Below are 14,873 nucleotides of genomic sequence, written 5' to 3'. Positions count from 1 at the left end.
CTGGAGCCTATCCCAGCCGTCAACGGGCGGGGGACGCCCTGAACCGGTTGCCAGCCGATGGCAGGGCACACAGAGACAAACAACCACTCGCACTCACACCTAGGGACAATTTGGAGCGCTCAACGGGCTACCAAGCATGTTTTGGGGATGTGGGAGGAAACCGGAGTGCCCGGAGAAAATCCACGCGGGTTTTCGGGAGAACATGTAAACTCCATACAGGGAGGGCCGGAGGTGGAATCGAACACGCACCCTCCTAACTGTGAGGCGGACGTGCTACCCGGTGCCCCACCGACCCGCATTCCAAGCAAACAAAGCAGTCGATATTCTACCAAACCTCATATATACCTCATAATTTATATGTATATTATATCGTATATATTTATAATGATGTAATATTACTATATTATAAAGAGATGTATATTATATTGTATATATTTATAATGTGATATTACTATATTATAAAGAGAAGAATTAGACAAGAATTATGTTTTAATGGTCAAAGGTCCCAATGGTGGAAATGTTTTAAAATTATTTACCTTGGTTTCATTTTTATAGGACTTAAACGTGGCATTTGAACGGGTGAATAGACTTTACTGTCTATCTTATATGGTCACAATTAATAATAAGACGAGGGACATTTTATTTGCAGTTAAGCTTTATTTAAATGATGATGATCATGCATGCAGGGATGCAGTGAACAAAATGAAATGAGATATTTAAACATGTCGTGATTATTGGCATTTCAGAATTTTTATTATTAGTCTAATTGTCTCTGCCGTTTATATAAACAGTCATCAGGCGTATGGATAAAGAAAGAACATGATGACAGCCCTTGGGTCTGCATTGCTGACGAAAGCAGCTTACTCCCTCAGTTGCCATGGTAACTGGAGAGCGGAGCCAGGCAAAAGCAAGGCAAAGGGGAGGGGCTTTTGAGGGCGAACGAGAGGAGAAAGCATTGGAGGGACAGAGGGAGGGGACCGCAGACAGACGATAACATAGTAAACGCGGGGAGAGCAACGCAGGTGAAGACGTTCATCCGAGGGAGACAAAGATAAACTCCAATGTAAATGCTCCATCCAGCGAGTCGCGAATAATAACCGCATCAAAAGAGGGGAGGAGACGTGGACTGACGCAGAGAAAAGATGGATGTCCAGACGGAGAACGTGGACCCCCCACCTTGTGAATCCCAACCAAGTGGAAAAACACGAAAAGGATTCAAGCTGTTTGGCAAACGCAAGCCCGGTAACATCTTTTCTCTTAAAAACAAGTCACCTGTCAGCAGGAGCCAAACCCTCGATGGATTACCCGAAGGCGCCGCGCTTGATGCCGAGCTGGAGGCGGATAAGGAGAAGGCGCGGGAGGTGAGTCAAGGAGACAGCGAGCACACGGAGGAAGAGCCGACGGGCGAAGATGGCGTCCTGCCCGCCGCTCGCAACTCCATCTCTTCAATCGGATCGACCAAGTCCATCAGTTTTTTCTCGCGGCTGAGGGGAACCCGGAGAGGAGGGGGGGAACGCAGAGTCCACACCGTCTGCCAGCCAACGACAAGACAACGGCAAGGATTGAAGGGCCTCTTTGGCAGCATGAAGTTACGCCTGAAAGACAAGGAAGACAAGGTGGACGCTCCCCCGAGCCCACTCCTCATGTCCTCCCGCTCCAACAGTGTGGAAATTATCAAAGAGGACATTGGCCTCACCCCCAAATCTTGTCCTCGCTCTCCGGAGAGCCATGAGAAAGTGACCCGTGAGAGCTCCCCGATACCAGCGAGCGACGCGAGCGGAACTGAGAAGGATGCGGCACCTCTGCCTGCTACAGAAGCTCCAGTGGTGCCATCTGAGAGCAGCCTGGGCTCCTTGCTGGAAGACATCTCCTCACTCCTCACCTTTGAGTCCATCTCAGGAGGCAATATCATGGCTGACGTGAAAGCTGATTGGGGAAAAGGCAGACGCGCCTCCAGCCCGGGATCACCTAAGATCTCAGCATCGGCCACTTCTCCTTCCACCAGACCTGCCAGCACTTCTCCTCTGACCTCCACTTCTGTGACCACCTCTTCCTCACCTGTAGCTGTCGGCGGTCCTTCTATTACTTGTGTGACAACCCCAACCTCGTCTTCTGTAGCTACGCCAGTCGTAACCAGTTTGACCAAACCCTTGACTCTGACGAACGAGTCAGTCAAACCAAGTTTGGACTCTTCTCCAGCCTCGGGGCAACCTTCTGTTGGGATTACAATAAAATCACCTTTGACAACCACAAACGTGAAACTTTCATCAAGCCCTCCCATAATGTCCACCCCTTCGATAACACTGAAAACCATACCGAGCACTACTGCCACTAACCAGTCTTCTCTGGACAAGACTCAAGTCACCACTTGTAACTCCACTTTTGGAAAATTAGCTTCACCAGACACAGTGGCTCCTTCTCTCGCTTCTCCAACAATCGCCTCAGTAAGTAAACCTCCTCCTGTAGCTACGACAATTCTTGCATCCCATAAACCTGCAACCCATAGTCTTTCGTCCCCTGCTACTTTCACTCAACCCGATAGCAATTCTGAAATTTCCGCATCCCCCAAACCTCAAAATGTAGCTGCAAAGGTGGAAACCGCTCCGAGTCCAGTCAAAACCCGGCCTTCTTCAATTTCCCACGTCACAATAACCACAACAATGCCAACCATTTCCAAACCTGTACAAATGTCCAACCAATGGGTCGCGCCACATTTTCCCCAAACCGAGCCTAACCACACAAGTTTCTCTACAGCTAAAAAACCTCCCATATCTTTAGATAGCACTATTCTTACAGTTTCTAAAGAACTTCCATCAACCCCTGCCACAAGTAAGAGTCCAGTCTCCCCTCCGCCCACTGCGACTCTCTTTAAAGACCGTCCTGTTCCTGCATCTTTAGTGTCTGTGACTAAAGATCCTCCTGTTTCTGTGCCAACATCTCCTGAGCCTCCTGCCTCGGCCCATATATCAGTTTCTGTACTGAAAAGTCCTCCTGCTCCAATACAGATCCCCATCACTCAACCAAAATCCCCTGCTCCCCCTGCCACTACCCCCGTGCCTTTGCCAAGTCCAACTGCAGCATTTGACAAGACAAGCGCCAACGAGCCGTCAACAAACGGACAGTTGTCTCGGCCGAGTAGCACAGATGAACAGAAACTGGAGGAACAGCATAATGGGTCACGCGCCGACGTCTCCAAAGAAAGGAGGACACAAGTAAAGACAATTAGCAAAATACCCGTGGTTGGAGGAGCCCGAGCTGGCAAGCTACCAGTGCGAGACAGCCAACATACTGATGACGAGTCAAGCAGAGACCCGCCAACCCCCAACCAAGAGGACAAGCGGTTTTTGGACAACACTGGGAGCAGAGACAAACATGGCAGTGTGGAGGTCCATGTGGCCACCTTCAAACACAGCCAGGAGGAGAGTCAGCAGATTCAGCAGTCTAAAACCCCCGCCGGTGTTCCGCGTGACTCCAAGATCCCCGTCAAGCACGGAGCACAGTCTCCAACCGCATCGCAAATACCACAAGCTAAAGAAACCCCTCGTACCAAGATACCCGTCTCCAGAGTCCCGGTCCGCAGGGTGGGTAATAAGCCCGCAACTGCTGGTGCCGTGAGAAAATAATAAGGTACTATGACACGCCATGCTGTTTCTCCAAAGTTATGACTGCAACCATATTCCCCCTTTAACTTTGATGCTCATTGTCATCCGCTGATGTCACAAGATCACAAACAGGAACTGAACTGAAGCACAAACATGTCCACGCAAATTCACACAAGGTTCAGGGTCAAATGTCAACACAGCAACAATCCCTCTTCGGCAAGATAAAAAGTTCTCTTGGAATGTCTCACACATCTTGGACTGGTGCCTTTTTTTAAAGGTTGCTTTTCCTACAGATTTCAAGTCAATCTTTTCTATAATATTTGAAACTTTTGTTACGCCGACGTTTTGTAGAGGTCGTCCAAACATTTTCGTCTTTCTTTCCGGGACCACTCTGTTACTGGTTTCGATCCAGAAATTGCAGCTCCTAATATACATTCCACACCTAGCTCGGGATATACTGTACCTATGTAGCAGCAAATGTGCCGTTTTATATTTGCACTCGTCCAATGTACATTCCCTTTTGTGTTTGCCTGCTCCTATACAACATGGGTTGATCACATGGTGAACAAAGGGAGAGACTGGGACTTTGAAACAGGGATGGAAATGACTCGGCAGCCGCTACGGCTGACTCCGTGGACGTTTGAGAGGATGCAGAGATGTGTTTTGCAGTGTGTATATTGACACATATCCTCATCCTGCTTATGCTCAATCTGTGTGCATAGTCATGTAGTTTCCTATTTAATCAATAAAATTATATGAGTGTACTCTGCAAGTGGATTTGTTCTATTTAAGCGGCGGGTCAGTGTGACATTTTTAAAGCAGCTCATAAAAAATGATTTATGAAGTGCAGCGGATTATCTTTTATGTAAATTTATTATGGAAGGAAATGACATAACCGTGTCGTCATTCCGAAAAAGATAAGAGCATATAAAGATTTTCAGCTTGGTTACACTGTGACCTCCTCCCAGAATGCAATTGTGACAGCATCCGCGCTGCGAGTTCACTGACCTGAATAGAAAGCACATTAATGTCAACTACAACCTGGCCAATCCGCTGCAAGGGAACTCACGCTGCTATTCATGCCGTGTGATCTTTGGGCATCCCTTTTAAACAAATGCAAATATTCTGCGGGGAAAGAGTAAAATGAAAATAAATGGCAAGAGGGTAAATAAAAGTGAGAACAAAAGATATTGGAGGAGATGAATTTCCTACACAGCACAGAGCAACAAGTGATCATGGGTTCATGGCTATTAAATATTTACACTTTAAGATCAAGTGGAAGTAATATCTCTCCGAGTCGATATTCTAATCACATTATGCACTTGGGAAACGGATGGTATGATTCTCGCTGCGGTTTGCATTAGGAAGCTCCTTCAGGAGAACTCAATGAATGTCCCTTTGTCAATAACCATTCACATGATGTCTCTTTCACACTCATAGATAAAGACTAGAGCAGTATTTATGCTAGTTGAGCTACAGAACACACTGGCCTTGACTTTTGGAGACTCATTGCATAAGCTTTTAGAGACAATCAAGTGTTTGTGAGCAACCCCAATGTGGTATACCAATTCCATCGCCCATAATGCATTGGGGCGGCCACCCTGGTGCATCTCGTGTTTGAGTCTACATCTGCCTCCGGAGAGAGATGTGCCCCTTACGAGCCTAATTTAGCATGCTTCATTCTGTGTTTCCATGCCAACTCCACTAGGTCAACCAATAGAAGGCCGCAGGCTTTGATGGGAGGAGTTTGAAAACATGAGTGCTTTGCTTACTCACTAAAAAGAAAACTCATTCATTTGCATTATTGGAAAGCAGGAATTGAATAAAAACTCAGCTATGGATTCAACCTGATTGTTTGTGTGTATCAAGGTTTGATTAATGCTAATCATTATTCATTTGCCTGGAGCAAGTAACATGTCACATCATGCTGGTAAATTAAGTAACTCATGCGCATATTAATTTAGCTTTAATGCCCGAGATGATGACTATTTAGGGCATCTTGTTTGCCTTCTCATGCAATGGGATGTTTCATACTGGTCTGACATTAACAATATAAAGGCTTACAGAGAAGAGACAGACATATATATATAACATTCGTAAAAAAATTCATTTTTATTTTATTTTTTGTTCAAACCTATTATTGCAACAAGAAAACGTGTTGTCTAACAAAACCATTCATATTGAAAATATAAAAATGTATATTGAAATATAAAAATATATAAATGTGATATACAAGTCACACAAGAGCACGTTGATCAAATTTTAACTGCTATCAAGCAGAACAATAAAAGCATTACGTCATGCTTTTGCAAAATATCTCGCACTGAGGGCCTCTGCTGGTGGAAAAAGAATACTGAAATATTAAGCTCAAAGTATAAATGACCTTATCAAAAATTGTTATCAGCTTCTATTGCCGCTAGAGGACGCCACAAATTATTTATTTCAAAAATCACAAATACTGGAGGTAATAAAACACTGAAAATTGGCAACACAAATCCATATAATATGAACTTGCACAAACATCAAAACAGACATGTAGCTCGATTAAAGTAGATTACTATATGCATTCCTTTGTTTGTGCAAAAAGGATTGGGAACAATTTGGTGCACTGTGTTTCTGCGCTCTACTGTTGGCCATTTTAGTTCTGTCACCGATGAATGTTGCTCAAGTACATAATCAACTAAATAGCTTAATTATAAGACTATATATATAATAATAATATATAATCTTTATATTTGATTACAAGATAGCGAATGAGTTGTCTCTAAGACAGGGGTGTCCAAACTTTTTGCAAGGAGGGCCAGATTTAGTAACGTGAAGGGGCCCGGGGGCCAATATTTTCGCTTCTCTTCCCGGGGGGGTCCTACTGGGACGTCAAACGCTGCGCGTTCGTTTCTCTTCCCGGGGGGGGTTGCTTATGGGACGTCAAACGCTGCACGTTCGCTTCTCTTCGCTCCATCTAGTGTTAAAACTGAGAAGTGCAACAGAGTTGAGCTCAAGCTTCTTGTGCGGGCCATATTCAATTATGTTTTCAGAATTTGCTGCGGGCCAATAAAAACTGGACCGCGGGCCGCAGTTGGCCCGTGGGCCGTAGTTTGGACACCCCTACTCTAAGACATCACATACGTATATAATACAGTACACATTCAAACACGCTGAATTGGAAATGTGCAAATATCCCCCCCCGCATAATAAAAAGACCTTTAAGGGTCTGCTACACCATGAAGTGCATGTGTCCCTCTGCTCCTGTCACAATAACATCCATCCAGATACGCATGGCCTCGGGAGACGGGGCCACCATGTAGTAGACCCGGTCATGAGTCTTCACACTAAAGGTCAACGAGGGGTTGGGACTCTTGGGTGCACAATTGAAAGGAGAGAGAGAGTTAAGTTCACAACTGTGAACAAAAAATAAAAACAAAAATATAGAATAGCATAGAATCAATCGTCTTACTTTGTGTGCATTCTTCAAATGATCATAGTACACCTCCTCTATTGCTTGGAAATAAATGACTCCTTTCATCTTGGTCTCATGCTTGTCTGTGGTGAGAAGGGAAAAAGCAATCTAGCCTTCAAGTTATCCCGGAATATTTTAAAGATGACATCATTGCTCTCCTGTCATGTGTCAAATTGAAAGAAGAGTTCCTCACCCGCATAGTAAGTGAGCGTCCTGCGATTCTGGTCAAAAACAAACCAGCGCTTCTTCCAGGTTTTTATTTTCCCTCCCATTTTTACAAGGAAGCCTCTGCATGTTTTGTCCGTGATGGCCAAGTGGAAGCAGGCGTCTGGATTGTGGCCCGCCGCCTCAATATGGCAATGAAGGTCAAAATCGTCTTTCCTCATGGGTAAGTAGCGCGACAGAAGTCGGGACTGTGGACCAAATGGATGACGTCGTCATTTTGTGCGTCTCATCTTGTTGGAGGTGTGTGATGTTAACGTACCTGCGATCTCTGTTTCTCCCTGAGCTTCACTTCCCGCTCCACAAGTTTCTGTCTCCGATTGGTCTCCTCCTGCAGGCGTTTCTCCAGTTCCTCCCTCCGTCTTCGCTCTTCCTCCAAAGCTTGCCGGCGTATCTCCATCTCACGTTCCTAAGCGTGCCACATCGGACACAAACAGACACAAACAAAAGGTATGCTCACTTTGTTTTTGTTTTTTAATACTGTTAGTTTAGATTTTATTATACAGTGAGTTACCCTGTGCTCAAGGAGCCTTAGCTTTTCCACCTGGGCCTCTCGGAGTAAACGCTCCATCTCCTCGAGCTTGGCCATGTTGGTCATACTGGCACTGGCAGGAAAGAGAGAAGACAATGCAATTATTTTGGGCCACATCATCACCATCAACATGACTGATGATGTTCAACCTGGAGATGTTATCTGGAGAGCATGCGGAGAAGCTGGTCTCCATGCTGTCAGAACTGTCCACACTGACGGTGTCGGAGGCCTGGCTGTTATCCGGGTAGGACAAAGAGTCCAGATAAACGTTGGCCTCAGAGAGCATCCGACTACCAAAATCACTTTTTTTTTGTCGGCTGTGTACGCCGTCATTCATATGTGTGTGGCCTGCTGACAGAACGGAATGAAATGATATCAAATTATGAAAGAACTGACACTATTCCAGCAGTTGTTGTTTATTGGACGCAACAGTGCGACGATGACTCACTTTTTGGCTGGCGGCGAGCATTCAGGTCTCGGGGGACAAAGCTGAGCCCTGGCGGGATGACGCTGCCACAGCTGGAGCTTTGTGACAGAGGCAGATGGGCCTGTAGAAGGGGGAGGGAAAAAAGAAAAACGCAGATTCCTGGTCACGGCAAGGCACCGCGGCATTCGCACAAGTGCAAGTCTGTCTAGCGGTGGATTGCTATTTGGCACCATTTTTGTTTTTGAAAATCCCACCCTCCTCTGTAGCTTAATTATTATGAATAACAAATGCAATCTAAAAGTCTGCATTTTATGGGGCAATTTCCTGGAAGATTGTATTGATGAATAAATAATGACCTTGGGCGGAAGGGTGCGTCCCAGAGATCGTCCGTAGGGAGTGACGATCTGCTGGCTCCTCTTTGGCGTCGTGTTGTCGCTCAGATGGGCCGAGTTTTCCTTGCCGCTTCTTCGTCTTTCCTTTGCCGAGTGCAAATGCTACAGCAGAAAGGCAGCTTGAAAGCTTCTCAATCGTGGGCGGAAACAATTCGCCAACTTCTTTCAGAACTTTTGTCCACAAATTGTATTATTCTGTCACCCACCTCTTTGACGGCCCCGTTGCTATTGGCCAAGTTCTGCTTCTCAGACAGCTCTGCATACTTTCCTTCCAAAGACGCCAGCTTGTCTCTCTCCTGCGGTCGTCATGATGACATCTTCAGTGATGGCAACGCATTTGTCGAACTCGGCCAGTTTTTTGTTGAATGGCTTACCTTCTGCAGCATGATGAGCAGATTGCTTTTTTCCCTCTGGAAGTCTTCTCTCTCCTGCTGGGACTGTAAAGTAATCTGCGAGGACTGTTTCTTCAGAGTTGCAAGTCTCTCCTGCGAGAAGGAAGAAAAAGAAAAAGTAAATCGGCAGCACATTTTTTTAATGTGGGAGTAAAAACAGCTTTCATATTGGAAACTTTACATTTAATTTACATATATCTCCACCCATAACCTGTTCAGAAAGCCTGGAGAAGATCCAGAGTCACTTTCAATCAACTACACTGTCACCGTAATGTGGAGGAACTATCATTAAAAAAAAGCTACATCTCAAATGGATCTGACACCACCGTAACATCAGGGTTGTTGCCCCCCCTGGTCGTTACGGTAACCAAAGCCAAACTCCCGATTGGCTCAGCAGTTTCAGCTCTGTATGTTCTGTATATTGAACCGTACATACGATATGTACCTTGCGCGTGATAGCGAGACGCTGACAGTCAGCAATTTCTCTCAGTAACTGACTCTGATTTTCCTTTTCCTCATCTTGGTAAATCTCTCTCTCCAATTTTTGAAACTCCAATTCCTCCAAGCTTTTTGCTTGCTCCTCTGCTTCCTACGACAGACAGGACATATATATTCATTCATGCACCATTTAAATGAATCTATGAGGAGGCAAATTTGATGGTCCAGATCGGATGGGTTTGTCAACACTTCCTTTTCTGAGCTACTCAAATGTGTCACCGTAATTGACGTGCCATTCTCTTATTGGTCATTGTAAACGCACAGTAATACAAACTGCTTTTTTTTACCTGTGCTTTCTCAGTGTGGCTAATCTTTTCAGTACTATGAATATTTTCCTTAAGCTGGTCCAAAAGCTCCTTTTCTTTTTGCATCTGAGCCATCTCTGATTCTTGCTCCCCTTCCAGCAAAGCGCACTCTACCTCCATCTGCAGGAAATATTTAAAAAGGAAGGAATGAAAGACGAAAAGAAAAAAAACACACTTTAGATCTTAATATTATTTCATTACTCATCAGCTGTGTTGGAGGAGTTATGACTCAACAGTTTTTGAAAGCAAAACATTGTGTGGGCATGCGTTACCTCTCTGACCGACTCTTCCATCTGGTTGTCCAGGTCTTTAATCTTCTGCTCCAGTTCCTCAATGTTGTTGACAACTTGGATCCTCTCCTCTTCAATGTGTGTTACTTCCTGCTTCAGCTGCACACTCTCCAACACCTGGATGCCATATAAGGGAGGTTGGTTTAGATCTTCTTTCTCTGTCACTCACACACAGCATACGTCTTATATGGACATTTATAATCCAAGCCAAACATAAATATCTCCATCCTAACCTTTCATGGCGTTTTTACGACAAATGAAAATGAAACTAGCTTCTTGGATTAGGTGTGATGTTAAACACGTAGACGAGCAGCAGATATTCCAGCGCCTTTGAGAGTAACAGCGGCAGATGTTTTAACTTGGTAACTGTTGGATGAATGACAACAACAACAGGATTCTTTTTGGACTTAGCCTAATGGAAATTGGAGCATTTTGTTGCTAGTCTTGCCAAAGTATCCAAAACCTCCCATTAAGATACACTTATAAATTGATCATTATTGGTCATTATTCTAGTAAAGTACTGTAAGGGATCATAACATATCTACATAATTATATGACAAGCAAATCCCAGGCATGTTTTACAGAACAATATTTTTTTAAAGGTTGTGGTTATGTGTAATCAATAGTCTTGTTTTTTTTTTTTATTCAAAGTTTCTAACATCTGGAAAAACGGCTTTGCCATGTGTATACACTAGAATTCTTCCATTCAAACACGCACACATAATAATTCTCAGTGGGATAGAGTCATTTCCTGTTGCCCCCCTCTCTCCCTTTCTTTTGGAGTTGAATGTTGAAGCACAACTTAGGTCTTCTTCATTAAAACCAGACACAGTGCCGGCTTGTGACTGTTTTAGCGTGGAAAAAGGCTTCACTTTTACAAAGACGGGACCACTGAGACTACGGAGGAGAAGTTGACCTGGCAGCTGAAATGACACAATTTGATACGTTTTCTTAGAGATCAGCAATGACCACAAATATGATGATTGCAATATCAAAGTTGTGATGGAGTCCCATAACATGTAACATGTCACTTAAAACAAACCCCTTAAACAGCAACTGATAAAAGAGCTTTCTATACGAAATGAGGGGAGCATATGCGAGAGATCGGCACTGCATATGTTTCCACTTTACTTCAACTCAAATCTAGTTGGAACTAAATGTTTACTGTAAAATGTCCATTAAAAAGTCTTCAGCTTGAATGGTTGCGCCTGAAAAGGTGATCTGCACACAGCGATGTGGAAAAAGGGAGAACACGAGAATGCTAATCATCTGCAGTGAGTCCACAAAAGGTAAACAAAAAAAGATAAACAAGCTCTCGGCAGTCTGATAAAGTGCATTCCGTTTACTGTAAGGGCTTTTCGTGCTCCTTTTTACAAGTGGCGAAAAAGAAAATGCTGAAGAGCAAGGGTGTGTCATGCACAAAACAGAGACAGATTTTAGAAGGAGTCAGAACCGCAAACTGCCGTTGCTTTTAATTCCTTCATGTGAACGCGTGACCCAACCACGGTAACCCAATATCAATGCCTTAAACAAACATGAGTGTCGTGAGTTGGGGTGGGAAACTTTTGCCAGGCAGCTTAAATAAATTATGAGTCAGGGGTCTACGATTTGATTACCAATTAAATATCGTAAGAAATCTAGAACCGATTGTTGTGTTAGTCGACGTTAATGGAGACTTCTTCAATGAGGGTCAAAGGTTAAAACGCTTAAGAGCGCAATAAGAGCATTAGTCTGCTGAGATGCGGTGACATCATCACCTCACATTTTGATTGTTAAGGTGCGCTAAAAACACTGGCTGAATCATTGATGCTGCATTGGAAAGCAAATGGACTTTAAAATGACCTTAGCTCTGTGGTTGCTGGATGGTGAGGGTGCACCGCCGCCAAGGCTAAGCGCCGGCGAGCCAACTTCTCTGTAACCGTTTTGCTGACGACTGCTGACCTGCTGCTCGTCGCTGAGAAGCAAATCCCGTCCTCTGGTGCCAAAACCGCCTTCCGGCGCCGTGCCGCCGGGAGAGTCGGAGAAAACGGACTCGTCGTCCGACACCTGCAGCTTCTCCAACTCCTTATTGATCTTCTGCAGGTCGGAAACTGCTGAACCTGCAGGCTCCACTTGTGCAAACTCCGTAAACAGGGTCATGATGGTCTCCAGCCGCTGACTTTCCTGTAGACCAACATATACACTCTCACTCATTTGTATTCTGCAAATGACAAAGTCCATAAGACTCAATGCTAAACTCACCAACTTGTGCACTTTCTGCTCCCTGAGTCTCTCGTCTCTCTGGTGCTGGTGGTAGTCTCTCAACTCCTCTTTGCCGTTCAAAGAAGTGATGCTGCCCACTCTTTGACCTGGACTCAGCCCGCCTTTCCCAAAAGATAACCTCCGCTCTCCAAAGCCCGCATCCAAGTTCGGCCCATCTATCTCAACACCTAGAGAGCTCAGGGAGGCCATGCTGGCCCTCCTGGGTGTATTGGGCATACTGGCTGGTACCGTCACATCAGGTGGTTGTTCAAGGGAGGAGAGACTGCGCCGAGCCACGGCCGAGCGCCCTGCTCGATGTAGATGAGGCGGCAGAGATAAAATGGGAGGATCGGCTGGATTGTGAAGGCGGGGTAGCGAGCGGCTGTGCATGCCCAGACTGTTGAGGGAACCTGTCGAGTATTTCCTCTGCCTGGAGTCACTTACGGCTTTGCCGTGTGAGTAAAGTCTGCGGCCCAGTCGAGGGCTTGAGGGCACGCTAGCTGTGCCGCTCTTAACCCTCGGAGAGCGAGGTATGGGTTCTCCATAAGAGGAGATGAAAGAACTTCCATCCATAGGGTGGAAGAGGCTGTCTTGCGATTGGTGCCGAGCGTTCTGGTGACGGAACAAGCCGTTGGGGCTAAACTGGCGCTCACCCTGGCGAGGGGAAGGGGGCATGCTGCTGCTGCTCACGTACGAGAAGTTTCTCGAAGAAGACTGCTGATGCTCGCTGGTTCCGAGGATGGAGAGTGGTCGTTTGGACTGGGGTCCGCCGGGGGAAGGCGTATTGAAATACTTGCGGCTGCACTCAGCCGCCCTCAGACTGGCCTCCAGGGCACTCTTCCTGCGCTGCAGCGTCTCCATCAATTCCTGCAGCTCCGCCTTAGAGCGGGAGCCCCTGAGGAAGGTTCCGCCAACCGGGCTGCTGCCGCTCGGCTCCATCTTCACACAGTCTGGAAATGGGAGCAAATTAACAGAGCATGTAATCCGGACACTTTTTGGGGTCATGTCATAAAGTGAGGCCCATTTAAGAAGCTGACGTGCTGAGTAAGAGGGGGAAAACCAGCAAAGAATGTGCGCTCTTATGCTTCCAAGCCCAACACAAACACTGGCCCTCTCGGTTGCCAAGTGTCTTCTAAAAATGGAAGAAGCCAGCATGCGTCACGGGTTCATCTGTGAGAACACCTATGAACGCATGCTTAAGCGCACTTTAAGGGCACACGGACACCTGGCCCGGAACTTACAATATGCTCAGACCGGTTGGTATGAAATGTCATTTTATTTTGCAAGTTAGCCTGTAGGTTAAAGTTTACCTGAGCTGTAGCCGAGCGTGCTCACAGCCGCCCTTTGAGGAAGCATCCTGCTCATCTGGCTGACCTCCGTCCTTCAGGATTCAACTGTGCTTTGCTGCCAGAAAGGCAAAAAACAAAAGTCAACATGCGGACTTGAGGCGGGATTGCGTAAGAAGCTTTGGCGCGTGTGCAATTGGAACATTTCTCGAAATTTGTCGAGAATATAAAGACTGCCTTTTATTTCATGCAAATTCAAAGAGAAGAAAGATCTAATTCTTTGAATCATCTTTAAATAGTGCAGACATAAGAGGGATTTCTCTCATGAGGCTGAATCCACATGCATAGTAAGAGCAGAGATGGTTGATGTGAGACTTTGTGGTCCTGCTGTCTGGAGCCCTGGCCTACAGGAAGTAGGGTATCCTTTTACACACTCACACAATCAATCAGCGTGAGTTCATTCTTAGGACCCCTCCCGCTGAAAAAAAGAGGTGGGCCTCATGTCAGCAGTGAGAGGTTTTACGGCATCACCCAGACTACAGGCTGGCTGGCTAATGCGTAGAGTTAACACACACGCAATTGTAAACACTATACGGGATGGAAGTAGTTCATTCAACAAAGAGTCATTGCAGGAGGATTAAAACACAAATAAGGAAAAGAGACAAAACTTTTTGAGCTATGCAATATCTGAACAGTCGGTTCAATATGCTGAAGCAGATGGAATAAGTTGAGCTACGGAGAAGGAATCAAACCATGATGATTAAACCATATGCAAGAATGTGATTTTGATGCTGCCCCCACTTTTTTTTTTCTTTTTTTTTTAAATCAAATGTTTCTTCTCAACAGTGTCAAGGCAATTCAGATAAACAACATGTGAGAACAATTTAGCTTGAAAGCTGTAACACTTGTGCAATAGAAGTTTAGTACAATTTCCAAATGCTTTTTTAGATTTTAAATAGCAGCAATATTTGATTTAATCTGGGCATGCATCTATCTGTGAGCATCTTTCACAAGAAAAGTCCTTCCTCTTACCTTTGTGGACATAGTTGCTCTCCCTGTTGGATGGAGCTAGGTGAAATCCTCTCGTCCCTGCACGGAGGCAACAGCAGAGTAAAACCCCAAAGTCTTCCCGTGACAAAGGATCAGACAGGAGACCCTTCCCACCTCCCCAGAGAGGGGAGGGGGAGAGGAGGAGAGTTGCAGCCTCAATGTTACTTTGCGGCATCTGG

The 14,873-nt window shown here is 45.5% G+C and overlaps 2 protein-coding genes across 5 annotated transcripts; one reads left to right on the top strand and one right to left on the bottom strand.

Moving 5' to 3' along the window:
- The first annotated feature begins 1,142 nt into the window (after positions 1-1,142).
- On the top strand, positions 1,143-5,322 carry si:ch211-244c8.4 (APC membrane recruitment protein 2). Its single transcript, XM_061300141.1, has 4 exons — positions 1,143-1,919; positions 2,006-2,167; positions 3,006-3,581; positions 5,311-5,322. The coding sequence occupies exons 1-4, from the start codon at positions 1,143-1,145 to the stop codon at positions 5,320-5,322; spliced, it is 1,527 nt and encodes a 508-aa protein (XP_061156125.1).
- Positions 5,323-5,690: 368 nt separating this feature from the next.
- phldb2a (pleckstrin homology-like domain, family B, member 2a) lies at positions 5,691-14,818 on the bottom strand. Of its 4 annotated transcripts, XM_061300332.1 has the most exons (18): positions 14,677-14,765; positions 14,083-14,122; positions 13,669-13,762; positions 12,359-13,308; positions 11,960-12,280; positions 10,100-10,234; positions 9,810-9,947; positions 9,470-9,613; positions 9,007-9,117; positions 8,839-8,928; positions 8,597-8,734; positions 8,262-8,361; positions 7,963-8,164; positions 7,796-7,886; positions 7,544-7,690; positions 7,253-7,472; positions 7,057-7,142; positions 5,691-6,957 (listed from the first exon to the last, which is right to left on the bottom strand). In XM_061300332.1, the coding sequence occupies exons 3-18, from the start codon at positions 13,721-13,723 to the stop codon at positions 6,817-6,819; spliced, it is 3,069 nt and encodes a 1,022-aa protein (XP_061156316.1). In that variant the 5' UTR covers positions 13,724-13,762; positions 14,083-14,122; positions 14,677-14,765; the 3' UTR covers positions 5,691-6,816. The 4 variants fall into 4 exon arrangements, with proteins under 4 accessions (XP_061156316.1, XP_061156315.1, XP_061156318.1 ...); XM_061300331.1 differs by lacking the exon at positions 14,083-14,122 and having other exon boundaries at positions 14,677-14,818; XM_061300334.1 differs by lacking the exon at positions 14,083-14,122 and having other exon boundaries at positions 7,963-8,161; positions 14,677-14,818.
- Positions 14,819-14,873: the final 55 nt, after the last annotated feature.

This window comes from Syngnathus typhle, linkage group LG15 (genome assembly GCF_033458585.1).
Source record: "Syngnathus typhle isolate RoL2023-S1 ecotype Sweden linkage group LG15, RoL_Styp_1.0, whole genome shotgun sequence".
NCBI lineage: Eukaryota > Metazoa > Chordata > Actinopteri > Syngnathiformes > Syngnathidae > Syngnathus > Syngnathus typhle.
The sequence above is the reverse complement of the archived record's forward strand: the minus strand, read 5'-3'. Positions and strand labels throughout refer to the sequence as shown.